This window comes from Podarcis raffonei, chromosome 7 (assembly GCF_027172205.1).
Source record: "Podarcis raffonei isolate rPodRaf1 chromosome 7, rPodRaf1.pri, whole genome shotgun sequence".
NCBI classification, from domain to species: domain Eukaryota; kingdom Metazoa; phylum Chordata; class Lepidosauria; order Squamata; family Lacertidae; genus Podarcis; species Podarcis raffonei.
Window position 1 is genome coordinate 40,207,427 of NC_070608.1, and position 14,679 is coordinate 40,222,105.

The window sequence follows — 14,679 nt, forward strand, 5'->3', positions numbered from 1 at the left end:
GGGCAGATGGAGCTTGTCAACCTGGGAAGGTAGCCCATCTAGGAGTAGGAAAACTCTTATCCTAAATCTCTGCTGCCTTTTCTTCAGGAGAAGAAAAGTATAGGGAGTAAATTCTACTCAAATCCGGAGTGAAGTCCTAAAAAATGGTTGGAATAACTCCCTCTGCCCTGTGAGACTTACTGGAAAATACAGTTTAGCCTTCCTTGTAACAGCTGATATCACATTTATCATCAAAATAAAACACAATAATTGTGTCTGTATTTGGCATTACCTCTTCACATGTAGTCCTGAAATCCATGTGCTATGGCACCAAGAGATATTTGTCTAAAAATAGAGGGAAAGATTTTATTAAAACTAAGACTTATTGGCCAGTAAACATTAAAACAAATTGTATAAATTAAGCAGACACACTGGATTACAGAGATGCTGTCAAGAGCAGGAATTATAAATTCTTAGAAGAGTATCAATTAGTTGAGGCAGGAGTGGAGAATCCATGGCCCTCTGGATATTTCTGCACATCATCTTTCATCACCCACCCACTCTGCCAGCTTTGCCAAAAGTCAGAGAGAGTTGCAAAGCTTTGAAGAAACAAGCAAGACAGTTTCATTATATATGATTGAAGGTAAATTTGTTTCCATGTATCTCTCAACACACCAGTCATTTAAAATTACTTTTCACTAGCAGCGACACTGTAGTTCATAATTCCTTGGTTCTGAATATGATCCTCACCGACTCATACAGCTTGCCTTCAAAAACTTGAGTGTTTGGATATGTGAATGAAAGAAAGAGGGATTTTCCCCCCTTAGGGTTTTTTGTGGGGGGCGGGGAGGGTAGGTTCTTTATTTTTTTCCAGTGGAAAAATTGGAAATTGTGGAGAAATTGTGGGAGGCGGGCAATATTGCCCACTATTTTATATTTTAGACTTCCGGGGTGGCGCCATCGGCAATGGCGGATTCCCTCTGAACTGGAGGGACCAGCTCCGCGCGAAACGGGTCTTTTCCGCTACGGCAAAGTGGGGACCCTTTAAAAAATCACAGGCGGATGAAGCCTGTGACCATGGGACTCGGCGGGCACCCTTAGCGCCCCCCCAACCCGCAAAGGAACCCATTAACGGGCTCCGAAGCGAAGAGGGGGAAGTGGCACGGTGCTGTGAGTCAACTGCTCTTTCCGTGGAGTGAAGCCGCATAGCCGTTGCCGAAGAGCGCTGCCTTTTTCCTGGGACAATTTGGCATCTAAAAGAATCACCCGTGAGTACTTAAATCTTGAACAACTGGACTTTAAATAAGGACTGGTGAGTAGAGAGGAATTGGACTTAAAAATTTACTTCAATTTGGTACTGAAACGGGAAGGTCTAAACAGGAAGTCAGCCTTTCGTTTCTTTGCAGTCAGAATAAAGCAAAGACAACGTAAACTAGAGCTTAGAAAATCACTTTTAAAGGATTGGCTTTCATCATTTAAAATTGTTGAACCCCCCTTCGGTAGCAGGAGAAGAAGGGGGATCTTTTTTTTGGACTGTTTAAACCTGCAGAAGTGAGTTTAAAGTAAAGTAACTTTCCACCGTCCTGATCCTGGAGCGGAGTGTCAGGACTGACGTTTGAAGCTCATTGACCAGAGACAAATGTTTTTGACAGACAGCTAAAAGAAGAGTAATATAGTGATTCCACTGTTTCCTTTCGCATTTTAAAGGAACAAATATTGACAGAATATCTCAAAAAAGAAACTTTGTTGCTATTGTCCTTAAAAGAAAGAATAAATAGAAGTTTTCCCCCTAGAGGGAGACTGTGAAACTGTAACTAATTCCAGGGAGCTTGAAGCTGCCACAGATTACAATCGTGGGAAAGGACTTGTGACCTTGCAGGACAATGTTTTCAGAAGCTCTGTTGGGTGCTCTTTGTAAAATAAATGCCCTATTGGATCAGTTAAGTCAGAAGACGGATTTGATGACTAATGCGGTCAGAACTTTTGAACAGGTAGTGGGAAACTATATGGAGCCCACCCAGGAACTAAAACAGGAGTGTGCTATGACAGTACAGATGAGAGAAGAGGATGCTGCTGAATCTTGGGCGCCAGAAATGGAGGGAGTTGCGGCCCTGCAGGAATATGAGCCTTTGGATTTGACAAATGAATTTGGAAAAAACCAGATTTGGAAAGATAAAGTTTGGACTGGCTTGGAAATGGGGGGTTGGATTGACCCTCCCATGCAGGGATGTTTGGACTTTCTGAGTCTGGCAATGGGCCGTCAGATGTTTGGAGCTGTGGGGGCTCTTAATTTTGGAGGGAATCTGAAACATGTGTTTAAATACCACATGGAGTTTAGTCTGGACTATGGAAATGGGGCTGATTTGCTGAAAAGGGTCAAAAACATTACCAAGCTGGAGTTCCCACGAGTGAAAGGAAAATATGAAGAAGAGCCGCGGAAGGGACATGGAAGAGACTTGAGGGCCTCGGATATAAGGACACCAGGTTAATGCGCTAGATCAATGGGACAAAAAGGACTGACAAAACCCGGGACCAGGAGGAAGGGACGCTGGATGAAGATTGGATCATTTTATTTCTTTCTTTTATCATTAGGACTGTTTTTAAAAAAATTGATGAATGTTAGAAAAATGTTGAAATGAAATTACTTGGTTCTAGTAAAAATGTTTAAAGAATTAGGTTAATGATATGGTTATGAGAAGTTGGTAAAAATAAGATTTAAGTTTTAAGCTTTAAGGTTTGCTATAAGATAAGATGAAAATAGATTAAGGTAATGTAATGACAGAATATTATGAACTATGGAAAGGATTTGCTGCGATAATTATTAACCAGGATACAAGAAAGGGGAGGAGGAGGAGGTCAAAGAAAGAAGGTAATGAAAGTTGAAAATTTGAGAATGATGGATTTATTTTTTCTTTTTCTTTTTCTGTTTTGTCTTTTTTATAATTTAAAAAAACAATTAATATTATTTAAAATATATATATATATATTTTAGAAAAGTAAGAAAAGGCATAATTTTAAAATATTTGCATTAGCTACACTTTACTTCCTCAATGGAGTTTATAATAAGTAATAGTATGTAAAATAATCTACAGGTTGTAATAATCACCCTGTACCTTAGACTAGTAGTACTCAAATACTATTTTGTAAGATTAAAGGTGGGCATTTTGTGTTTTTTAAGATTTGAAACAATTTGATGAGTCTCTGGGACCCACCAGGTGCCCTTTTTATTTCACATTCGTGATAAACGGTGCTCATGATACTGGTGCGCAGTCACATGTGACCCTACTTTCATTACTTTTTGTACCTGCCAAAGTTGTGGGGAGGTACACTGCTTCACACAGGCACCAGGTTCCACCCAACTTGTGGGGAGCAGTGCTTGCGTGCTATGAAATTGTGGTAGAAGGAGGCCACAGAGTGGTCCAGGGTGCTTTCCATATAGTGAAACCATCTTTAAAAGTTACTTTTAGGATTGAGATAAAGGGTTCTATGAATATAGCTTGATTCCAACCTGATTTCAGTTTGAGGTACAGTGGTACCTTGGAACTCGAACAACTTGGCTCCCGAACAAATCAGCTCCTGAACGCCGCAAACACAGAAGTAAGTGTTCCGGTTTGCGAACATTTTGTGGAAGCCGAATGTCCGACGCAGCTTCCGCAGCTTCTGATTGAGTGCAGAAAGCTCCTGCAGCCAATCAGAAGCTGCGCCTTGGTTTTCAAATGGTTTTGGGAGTCCAACAGACTCCCAGAATGGATTAAGTTAGAAAGCCAAGGTACCCCTGTAGTTCAGGACGATGTTCACAGCAGCTAGTGGAGCAGGAAAGTATAATTTGTTTTGGAAAGGGGTTAGCAGTTCCAAACCAAGACTTAATTAACTAATCTCACTCTCTTCCTACTGACAAGAACTCAAAAGTTCAAAAGTAGCAAGCTCATTTAGCTTATCTCAGATGGCATATGCAAACAAAACAACACATGATGGGCAGCTTGGCAATAAAACCTGAAATCCCCTTGGTACAGCAAGCATTTATTCAATACTGCAAAAATATTTTTGAATGCATGATTAAAGTGTTCTTGTTCTACAGGGAAATCAATAACTACACTCTAATAGAAGGGCAACAGGAGCTCTTAGAGACAAAGCTATTCTACTTCATTTAAAGTAACACAGAGATCAGATCAGCTGCCTTCTGTGTTTCTATAAGGCCATTTCCCTATGGCTTAGAAACTACATATTTTAAAAAAAATCATTGAAAATACTTTTATTATATTTATAAGACAATGAACAACAGGAAAGAGGAAATGGCTATTACATATAATTTAGTTATGCACAATTGTTTTCAAATTCTACTGCTTTTATTGGTGCATTACTACAAATAATAACTTACAAGATATTTTGATTAAGTGGTTTATAAAAATAAATTTCATGTTTTAATAAGTCAAGTGAAGTGGTAAAATTTGCACATTATGTTGCCATGCTATATGCGCATTTTATATCTATAGAAGGTAATGTGCAATATAACAGCTTAAAAGCTCTATACCAGGCATGGCCAAACTTGGCCCTCCAGCTGTTTTGGGACTACATCTCCCATCATCCCTAGCTAAGAGGACCAGTGGTCAGGGATGGTGGGAACTGTAGTCCCAAAACAGCTGGAGGGCCAAGTTTGGCCATGCCTGTTCTATACTGTCATCCATATGTACTTTCCCAGGTGTGGCTGTAGTTGCTGAAGTTAAGAGACAGATCTACAATCTGAAGCTCCCAGTCCAAATCTCCTCTGAACTCAGCAGGTGGCCTTTGGCAAGTTACACTCTCTCAGCACTCTACCTACTCTAGCTCAGGCTTCCACTGGGTTGCACTTTATCTGCTTCTGCTTTTATGCTGGTGTGTGGTATTTTACCTCACAACTGGTTCTGAAATTATTTGAAATGAAAAACAAAGTAGAAATCCTTGTAGCAATAATCAAAAGTGCTAATACTGAACTACTGAATAAAGTTGTTGTAAAGATGACCAATTCATATATGTCAGAGGTTGGCCAGCAGCCATGGGTACAATGACACACCTGAGCTCTTCCCTCGCTGCTCACCAAGCCTCTGAGCCAGTCTCCACCCTCCATTTACTGCCTCATGGATCATGAAGTGGTAAATGTGTGTGGTTGCCTTTTCTGCCTTTGACAAATGCATATAGCTGGAGTAGGAAACGGGTAGAGTTCTTTCCCACTTTCTCTTTAAGTCAATATGCCTTCGAAGGCTCAGATTAAGTCTGCTGAATCCAACTTTTACTCAGATCACACAATCTTTTGTGGAATGCTCTCTTTAGGGAGGCTTACCTGGCAGCGGCGGACAGAGCAAGACAAACGGGCACCTGGGGCGGCATGCATGCCCTGCGCCCAGGGGGCCAGCCCCCCATGGGGCGGGTGGGGCGAGCCAGGGCAGAACGCTCCACGGGGCCTCTGAGGAGTCTGCCTGCCTCCTGCCACTCAGCTGCCCTACAGCTGAGGGGGAGGCAGTGGGCGGACCGTTTGGGGCAGGGCGGAGTTTGCAGGCACCCAAGCCACCACGTCACTCCCAGGAGAGACACATGGTTTGGGTGTACAGCAGGCCCCGTGGTGAGTGCCTCCTGGCATTCTGTCACCCCCCCCCAGTGGTGACAACCAGGGTGACCCGTCCCCATCGCATCCCCCTTTCTCCACCCCTGTTAACCTGGTGTCCTCACTGTATATCTTTAAGTGCCAGGCAAAAACATTCCTCTTTAACCAGGCCTTTGACTGATTAAGCAATCTATGGCTTTTTAAATGTCGTGTTTAGTTTTGTTCTAGTTTGTTATGTTATGCATTTTAAAACCAAAACTACCTATTTATTCTCACTGTCCACTATGATGGAATTTCACAAAAACAGTTATGTTATTCTATTCATTTCAATGAGAAAGCTCATCATTTCATATCAAAGGAAGCAATGCAAATAGGATGAGTAATCAAGTGCATATCACAGAAAAAATTTACTCTAGCTTTACATTTCTGTATAACAACAACAACAACAACAACAACAACAACAATTTATTATTTATACCCTGCCCATCTGGCTGGGTTTCGCCAGCCACTCTGGGCGGCTTCCAACAAAAGATTACAAATACATTAAAACATCAGTCATTAAAAACTTCCCTAAACAGGGCTGCCTTCTGATGTCTTCTAAACGTCAGATAGTTGTTTATTTCTTTGATAATAGAAGGGGAGTGTGTTGTATTTAAATGAACACTGCACACCTGCCCTTTCAAACAAGAATGAAAGAAAACATATCACACCATTCATTAAGGCTTCCCCCAAACACAGAAGTGGCAGAAACTGCCCGACATTAAAATGAAGCCAGCATAATTCTTATCGTATTCAAAGACCAAAGGCCAACCCACAAGCTGTTCTTGGGAAAAATGTAACATACCACTTGAAGACTTGATATAGCAATGCTGAAAGGAAAACTGGTAGCCATCCACAGAGTTTTTCAGTCATGATTCTTCTTGATCCTTTATGGCCAAGTTGAAAAGAAGAAACAGGATGCATCTGTGAAACATACAGGGTGGGGGAGAAAGATCACAGCTGAAGCCTTGGATGCTTTGCATTTTAAAAAATAATACTTAAATAACTTTCACCGTTTGTATGGTAGGGATAGGAAAGGTTATTCGAGTAGGATTTGATTCCACCTACAGTCATAACACAGTAATAAAGAACAAGTCTACACTGAGCACAAGGTATGAATTTCACTTAAAAATGTAGTTATAGAAAGCAAATAGAGTTTTTTAAACTACTAGAATCACATTATGATTATCCTAGAAAAGTACTAAGCACTATGTCAAAAAGAAGAGGTCAAATGGAATGAACAGCAGGACGACCCAGATATACATTTGTATTTTCACCCATGCAAGGAAATTTTATGGTGCTCTTCTCTTTGATTTTCCTAGTGAGTTCAGTTTCAAAACAAAGTTTAAGATGCAATGAAATGTCTTCTTATAAGCAGATGCCCAGCCAGCCACACACTACACTGGGGTAGCCAATGCAGTGCCTTTATCCCTCACTCTTGACCATGCTGGCTGGGGCTGATGGGAGTTGAACTCCATGGGCACCACGTTGGTGATATATGTTCTATATAGTACCCGTTGCTCAGAACCCCCCTGCCAGAAACACAGAAGGGTAAACAGCTGACAGATGATTGGCAGGAGATTCGAGATTCACCCTCTTCCCCCATAAGTAGATCCTGGCTTGTGTGGCATATTGCAAAAAATGAACTCCCATATCTTACCGTGAAGCATAGAAATGTATGTATCCCTAGCTGTCTCTATGCAGCGTCTATGCAGTGTCTTTGCAGCGGCGATACCAGGGTTCCCCGTTAAAGGGGTTTCTGAAGGGAGGCTTTGACTGTACGCCGAAAGGTCGTCATTGCTCTCCCCTGCGGCGGCGGCGTAACGGGGGCGGCTATCTCTGCTTGAACATATGTTCTCCAGAGCCGGCCCATCCCCCACACAAACACTGGATAACCCTGATGCTCCCTAGGTCCCTGGCTGGGGACTGGGGAGGGAGAACGCCCAATGCCTGAGCCAAGGTCTACCCACATTTGAAATTTAATAAAGTTGTGGCCAATTTAATACCATAGCACGTTGTCTTGAGTCATTATTCCACATGACGGGGGGGGGCACTCGGGATCTGGGGACTCCACCTGTCCACGCAATGATCGCTCCCCGCATAAAACGGGGCGACCTTTGCGTGGAAGCGTGCAACCCCTGGATCTGGAGCGGCTCCATCAGCATAGGATTGGCTTTGCCTTCCCTCAGGTGGGATACCTGGAGGTCTCCACCTACCCCAGTCAGTTGTCCAATCCCACCTGGGGGAAGCGTTGCCAAGGAGATCAGGCCAGGTAGGGGAGGGATTACCTGCCCACACAATAGAGGGAGGATCTTACCTGGGAATCCTCACTTGGCTCCAGAGCTTCTCCCAGTGTGTCTCTGTGCTGGGTGTGTGTCTGTGTCTCTCTCTGTTCATGTTATGCATGTCTTGGCATCTGTCTCTGTTAAGAGTATCTGCCTTGCCCTCTACCCCACCAGCTCCAGTGACCACCAACTACCATTGATGGATAGCTAGAAATGATCGGATAAGTCTAATAATAAAAAGTATCTAGAAGGTTAATGCCATGGAATTTCAACATCTGAATACTGATAGAGATGAACAATTAGAATCATAGAATCATATTGGTGAGACAAAAGGTGCCAGCGTGGCTGTGTGTTGTGGCTGCTGATGTGTTGAAGCAGAAGTTTGCCTTGCTTGAAAAAAGCATGCTCAACACCTCAAATAATTCCACATCAAGTTGATTGTGGGTAGATTTCCCATTTTGATCCTAAAAGTTCATTGTTATGTCATTGATAATTTGAGACTTTGCCGACCCTACTAATTTCAAAAGTTTTTTTTAAAAAAAATTACAGGTTTTAGTTTAAATATAGACTGAAATGTTTTATGTACAATGCACTGCTTTAATATGAAAGTTACACAGTCTATTAAATTGATGCTTTTATTAATGTTGCCTCACTTCTTTCTGCCATCTCTTTTGTTCACATTTCACAGAACCCTGTCAAGACTATCCAGATGAAGCAAAATTAGGATTCTTCTGGGACTCTTCTGTATAAAATATTGTTAAACACAGCGCTAGGATGAATCCATATTCCCTTCTGCTATGAAAGGAAGCAGTTGTGATTCCATACTGTCCTACCTGAATCCTTGGAGTCCATAAAAATGGTATGTGACCAAATGAAGGACAGAAACACTATGCAGATACTGCACTATTGCTATTTAATATTGCCACTTTTTGAAAGGAGATTGGAGGCTAAAAATGAATTATTTGCATCAGTCTTCACACTGGGAAGCATTGTTACCTGTCTTCTGGGATGTGTGTGTTTGTTTTGTGTGCGTATGTGTGTGTGTGCCTACCACTCACACAGTAATGTGACCTCTTCCTGGAAACAACTGAGTGATGCCCTGGGAATATGCATGAACTGCATGTAACACACAAATGTATTATCCAAACCAAAACTATATTGAATAAAACATTCATTTATTGCAAGAAATAAATGAAATAAAGATATCTAAAAATCACAGTGCAATTAATGAATATTTGGTGCATTGTAGCATATATATGGGATCACGGGGATATTTTAATATTGTGACACACTTATACCTGTATAGAAACAATGATCCCTATGCTATGAGAAAAAAATTGAGAGTGGTAAGAGCACAACACTGTGATTTTCAAATTCCCAGAGAGAGTGAGAGATTACAAAGATTACCTATCCTGGCTCAGGGCTGAGCTGTTTCACACAGCTGTGTGAATATGCATTTGGGAAGGAGCTCTTGACCAGGAGTAGCAATGGGTTATCTCTGCCCCCAACAGTTGTTACTGAGCCCACAGAGTCCCTTTCCAGGATTGAGGTCCAGAGTCCAATGCTGTACTAAAGGTGTTCTTTGGGAGCATAGGTAGGTATGGATTCACACTGAAGCTCAGTAAAAGCCATTCAATTTCTCAAAATGTGGTCTTAAGTGCATTTTCTCTCACAGACAGGTGAAAAAGGAGGGGTTTGGGTGACATGAAAAGGAGATAAATGCATCTGAACCATTTTTGCACATGAAACTGTTGGCAGAAATCTTGGTGGGACAGGGAATGGATTTTCATCAGTATGCTGCTGCTGCTGCTGAGCTTTGTATTTCCTTTCTAATATATTCTGGGGTGGCCATGGAAGTTCTCAGTGTCTGGAGTTAGCGACAGGATCAGTGAGTGAGTCATTAAATCTGGATAAAAGAGAGGTGCTCTTGGTTAGGAGGTCTGCAGGTTCTGAAATGGGACAACTCCCCCAATGTACAAGGTTCTTGATCTTAGGGAGACTTCTAATCACATTCAGCTAAACACAGTTAGGATACCCATTCAGACATTTGTGCTTTTTATTGTGGGTAGGGCTAGCCTGTTTGCCCCTTCTCACTTTCACTCCACAGATGTTCATATAATCACCTGCATAGGCCTGGAGAAGAGCAAGTACTGACGAAGGAAAACAACTGATCGTGGTTTCTGGAAATGGAAATCCTGTCTCACCAGCCTTTTGACGTACTGTATCAGCACCAATAAGCCTAGACCTATTGGTCCATCTAGGTCAGTATTGCCAACACTGACAGGAAATAGCTCTCCAGGATTTTAGGCAGGATTCTCTCCTAGCCATACTTGGTGACACGAGGGTTTGAACTGAGACCTTCTGCAAGCAAATCAGATGCTCTGCCACTGAGCTACCTCCCTTCCACAATGATGCAGATATTGGTGGCCCAGAAGACATGTTATATACATGGGTTACAAACAAGTTTTTTATGCAAGTTTCAGTGGCTCCTAGGTAAATTTAGCAGTCACCGAATAAGAGGACAAATCCTATTATGTACCAGTAAATGGTAAAAGAAGAAAAAGCAGATAAAAACGAAAATGGATAATGAGGGGAAATAAGCAGCAGTTTCTCTGAGGGATCTGTATTAGGTTGAGTACTGTTCAAGTTATTCATGCAAATGAGCCATAAGGAAGCCAATCTGTGGATGAAACCACTTTATTCAGGATGGTGAAATGGTAAAAAGACTGAAAATTTTCAGAAAGCTCTCTCCAGACTGGGTGAATGACATTAACAAATAAGCAAATAAGATTCTGGGTGCTGATGTTTTTAAAAGTGCCATTTGGCACACATTGGGAGGGACATCTAACCTATCATAACCTCATTGGGTTTGAATTAGCTATGCCTGTTGTCTTAGAAATAGAAAAGTAGCAACTCAGTGTGCAGTAGCAGCAAACCCATCAAACTAAATGTAGGAAGTTATTGTAAAAGTTACCGAAAACAGAAATGGTCAGTAATATACGTGAATCTGTATGGTGTGGACACATTTGGAATAGTGCATACAGTTCTCAGAGCATCATAGCACTGCAAAGGATCATATAAGAGAGTGGGGTAACTTAATGCCAGCTGTGTTAAAGCTGCATAAATTATGCTGGTTTCCTATAGTTTGTATTGCTCTGTTAGCAAGGCAATTGCAATGACAAGCAGCAGGTAGAGGCTGCCACCTATGGACAAATGTATTTTGCGAACCTATATGGGACTTCAGATTCAAGGCCCAAATGGGCCTGTTTCTGAGTTTTACCAAAATTGGATGAGCACCCCTATTTAAAGTCCTATATAATATAGTGTCCATCCAATGTAGAATATGAGTGGCACTGAAAAGCTATTTGCTTGCAGGGGAGGGAAAGTTTAATTTCAGACCATTTACCTTTAGATAATTTCCTCTGCCTTAACATGTATGACCCCAATATTGCTAGGAATAAAGCAGTCCAGAATGAGAAAGCAGTGCTAGCTTCCTTTCTGTTAATTCAGCATGAGGTGGCTGTGGTCTCTCTCAACTAAATGTTTTCTTGATGTTTTATTTATTTATTGGAACAAAGACTTGAATTTAATTTCCTGTCAGGCAGCATTTCAGAGCTGCAAGCCTCATCCATACTACATGAAAGAGCATGGCTGGGTTTCAGGTGGCAGCTTCCCTGGGCATTTAGTCTTGCAGTCAAATAAGTAGCAGACTGCAATGCCATGCAGCTAGCTCCCTGTCAGCTGTAAAACTTTGAAGTAAATGAAAGGATTTCTTCCTCTTTGCTTCTGCTCTTATATACCTCAACTTACAAGCAGTGAAGTCTGATATCATGAAGCAATTCCATCTTCATCACATCAATCATACTAAAATACCTAGTGGGAAGGTAGGTTTATTATGAAGCCAATATAAAATTGGCAATTACTAATAGCTCAGCCTTTAATGTGATATAGGTAAAGACAGGACCCAAGCTACTGATGGGAACTGAAATTTTATTTACGGTAATCTACTCAATTTCCCTCTGTAGGCTCAAACCTGTGTCCGAGGCAAATTCAGATGAGGACGTTTTCCAACTCTTTCATTAGACAAATGAAATAACATAAAGGGGATGTTAAAACTCTCTAGATTGTACAGATATATTTGTTATTTAGTAAACTCCAAAAATGCATTCAGTCTCTTGGGCAAGAGAGACATAGTAAGACAGTCCCCTGCTTTGAAGAATGGGCAACTGAGAGGCAGTGAAATCTCAATCCACTTTGCAGTGACTAACTGCTGGGCTTCCATAGAACCTCACAGTTCCTGGATTGAAAGATTTCAACACATGCTGTTAACTGCAAAATGGTAGCACACAGAGAAGAAAAAAGTCCACTGGCAGACTCAGGAAAGGAGTTAACTGACAGGTTTAAAAAGGACAAGTTTTAGACTCCACAAGCAGGCAAAAGAATATGCCTCATTTTAAGAAACAAAACAAAAAGCATCTTAATATCTTTTTTATTGTTTTACAGACTATTTTAAAGGATCTAGTGCTGGTTCCTTAAGACGCATCTTTCTTATCCCCTCAATTTTTCAGTTTTCTTTTTCTATTAAGACAAGCTTGCACAAGCAGAAGGTTGATTGCCCCTTCCTCCCTACTGCAGCCTCTTGCCCTACAAAAACCCACCCCCAAGGGTCAGAGGACCCTATGACACAGTATGGGATGGGCCATCGGGGCAAAAGAGGAAGAGGGGTAAAGCATGTTGGAAATGTCAGGCAAAGGCACTGAGTGAGCAGCTTTCCAAGACCTGCAAACCAGTGATATGAGGCAAAAAATTTTCCAGGGCTTTATTTCTCCACGGAAAATTTTCTGTTTTATAAATTCATTAGTAACAATGGATGGGTGCTGAAAATACTGTATTAGGCAAGCTTGGCAGTTTCAAAGTGTTTATTAAATAGAAATAAAATTAACATGCTAAATTAGACCACTCTCCAGGATCTGATAAGTGTAAATGTAAACCCATGAACAAACCATGGTTACAGCTTGTGGTATGTCCTGAAACAAACCATGAACCTGGGTTTGGACAATCTGCCAAACCAAACCAATGTTTTGCTCACAGCAGCAGAGGGACTCAATGAGGAGCAAAGTAGCCACAATCTCCTCACACTCATGTCTTCATGCTAAGCCATGGTTTATTGTAGCACTACATACAAAGCACCTATAAGCAATGAATTCAGTTGGTTAAAAAAACAGCTCTGGCTATGATAGCCACCTGTTGAATGGAAAGTGATGTGAAATCGAGAAGGACTCCAAGACTTCACAGTTCTTCAGATTGGGAAATCATAACCCTATCAAAATTACAGCCTGGGGGTAAAACACCAATGTTCACCTCTGACTTCTCACCAGTATCCTCCATTTGTCACTGATGCAGGATAGATAAACTTCACTGAGAGGGATCATGGAACCACCTGTTTTGCATGCAGGAAATCCAGTCCCTGGCACCTCCAGGAACTGCTGGGAAAACCCTCTTTCTGAAATCCTGGAGAGCTTCTATCAGTCAGTATGACAACACTGAACAAGATGGACCAATGGTTTGCCTCAGTATTTAGTAACTAGGAAGGCCAGCGGTCTGATTCAGCAACTTTCTGTAAACAGGCAGCTTCCTATGAACATATGACAGCTCTGGGATGCTTTACCACAAACACAGACCTGGGAGCCATCAGCATACTCACGCCAAAATTATGGATAATCTCTCCTAGCACTTTCATGCAGATGTTCAAATAACATCTTTTTTAAACATCTGAACACTAAAACAGTGCTAAATTCTTAGCAGTTTTCAATGTAGCTTGGCTCAATATAGCTTTGCCCAGGAGCAGTCAGATAATATGGGGGTTTCTCACATTCTCTTATGCTAATTTCTACCTAACAGGCTTCATCTGGTTTTGCAAGTTGAGTTCTCAGTAAGCGGGCTGTGTGAATGTGGCTGCCAAGCAAATTGTTCCTGTTGCTGAGAATTGTCCTCTTGCCCCAGTCACTTCCTCCTAAGTGGCTAATTAACCTCCAGATGCACCTGCTCCCACAGCTGAGCGCCCAGAGCCACAGGATGCTGGCAGCTCAATGCATGTCCTGCTGTTAAGACAACTCGGTGATGGCAGCAGCTTGCCTAGCCCTGATATGGCTCCACACCAGACCAAAGGAAGCATTCACTTGTGTTGATGCAATGGCCCATTACTCTGAATTCTCATTTACAAGGAAGGAGCTCAACTGACACAGCCACGTTTCATGCGCTTACTGTTTAGTTACATATCACACAGAATCCCTTTCCTGCTTGAAATTGACTATTCATACTTTCAGTTATAAAAGAAACTGATAATAGGGGATTTGGATTGCTATGTACATCCTGGGATTTTGAACTGGGAAGTTTCATTTACTAACAATATTACCAAGTGGAGATCCAAGGTTTGCAGCTCAAGCCAATCTTCTGTTTAATTAAGCATCAGGCCTTTTTATGTTATGAAATTTCCACACAGGCCAAAATGGAGAAATGTATAATATGCCAATAATGGAAGAAGGCTTTACTTTAGTTGCTGTAAGCCCTTCTTTTTGTTTATGAATTTTTTTGAAGACTCAAAATTCCCTGGCTCTCAGACTCTACCCCTTTCTTTAAACTGCAATATGGGCAAAATACTAGCCTACTTTGGAGAACTGGTGCAAGGTTTACAACATGCATGAAAAGCAAGTAAGAAGAGCACTATGTAAATGAATATACAAACATGCTTAATATATTAAATCAGAGCCAGATTGCATACAAGAAGAAAACTGCTAA

General features: G+C 41.5%; 1 protein-coding gene across 4 annotated transcripts in view; it reads right to left on the bottom strand.

Moving 5' to 3' along the window:
* SNTG1 (syntrophin gamma 1) overlaps positions 1-14,679 on the bottom strand; it is a 221,007-nt gene that overhangs the window by 99,045 nt on the left and 107,283 nt on the right. For all 4 annotated transcript variants that reach the window (XM_053396197.1, XM_053396198.1, XM_053396199.1 and 1 more), the window contains 2 exons: positions 6,402-6,520; positions 272-324 (listed from right to left, as the gene is read on the bottom strand). In XM_053396197.1, the coding sequence (XP_053252172.1) occupies positions 272-298 (27 nt within the window). In that variant the 5' untranslated portion in view covers positions 299-324; positions 6,402-6,520. The remainder of the gene's footprint in view (positions 1-271; positions 325-6,401; positions 6,521-14,679) is intronic.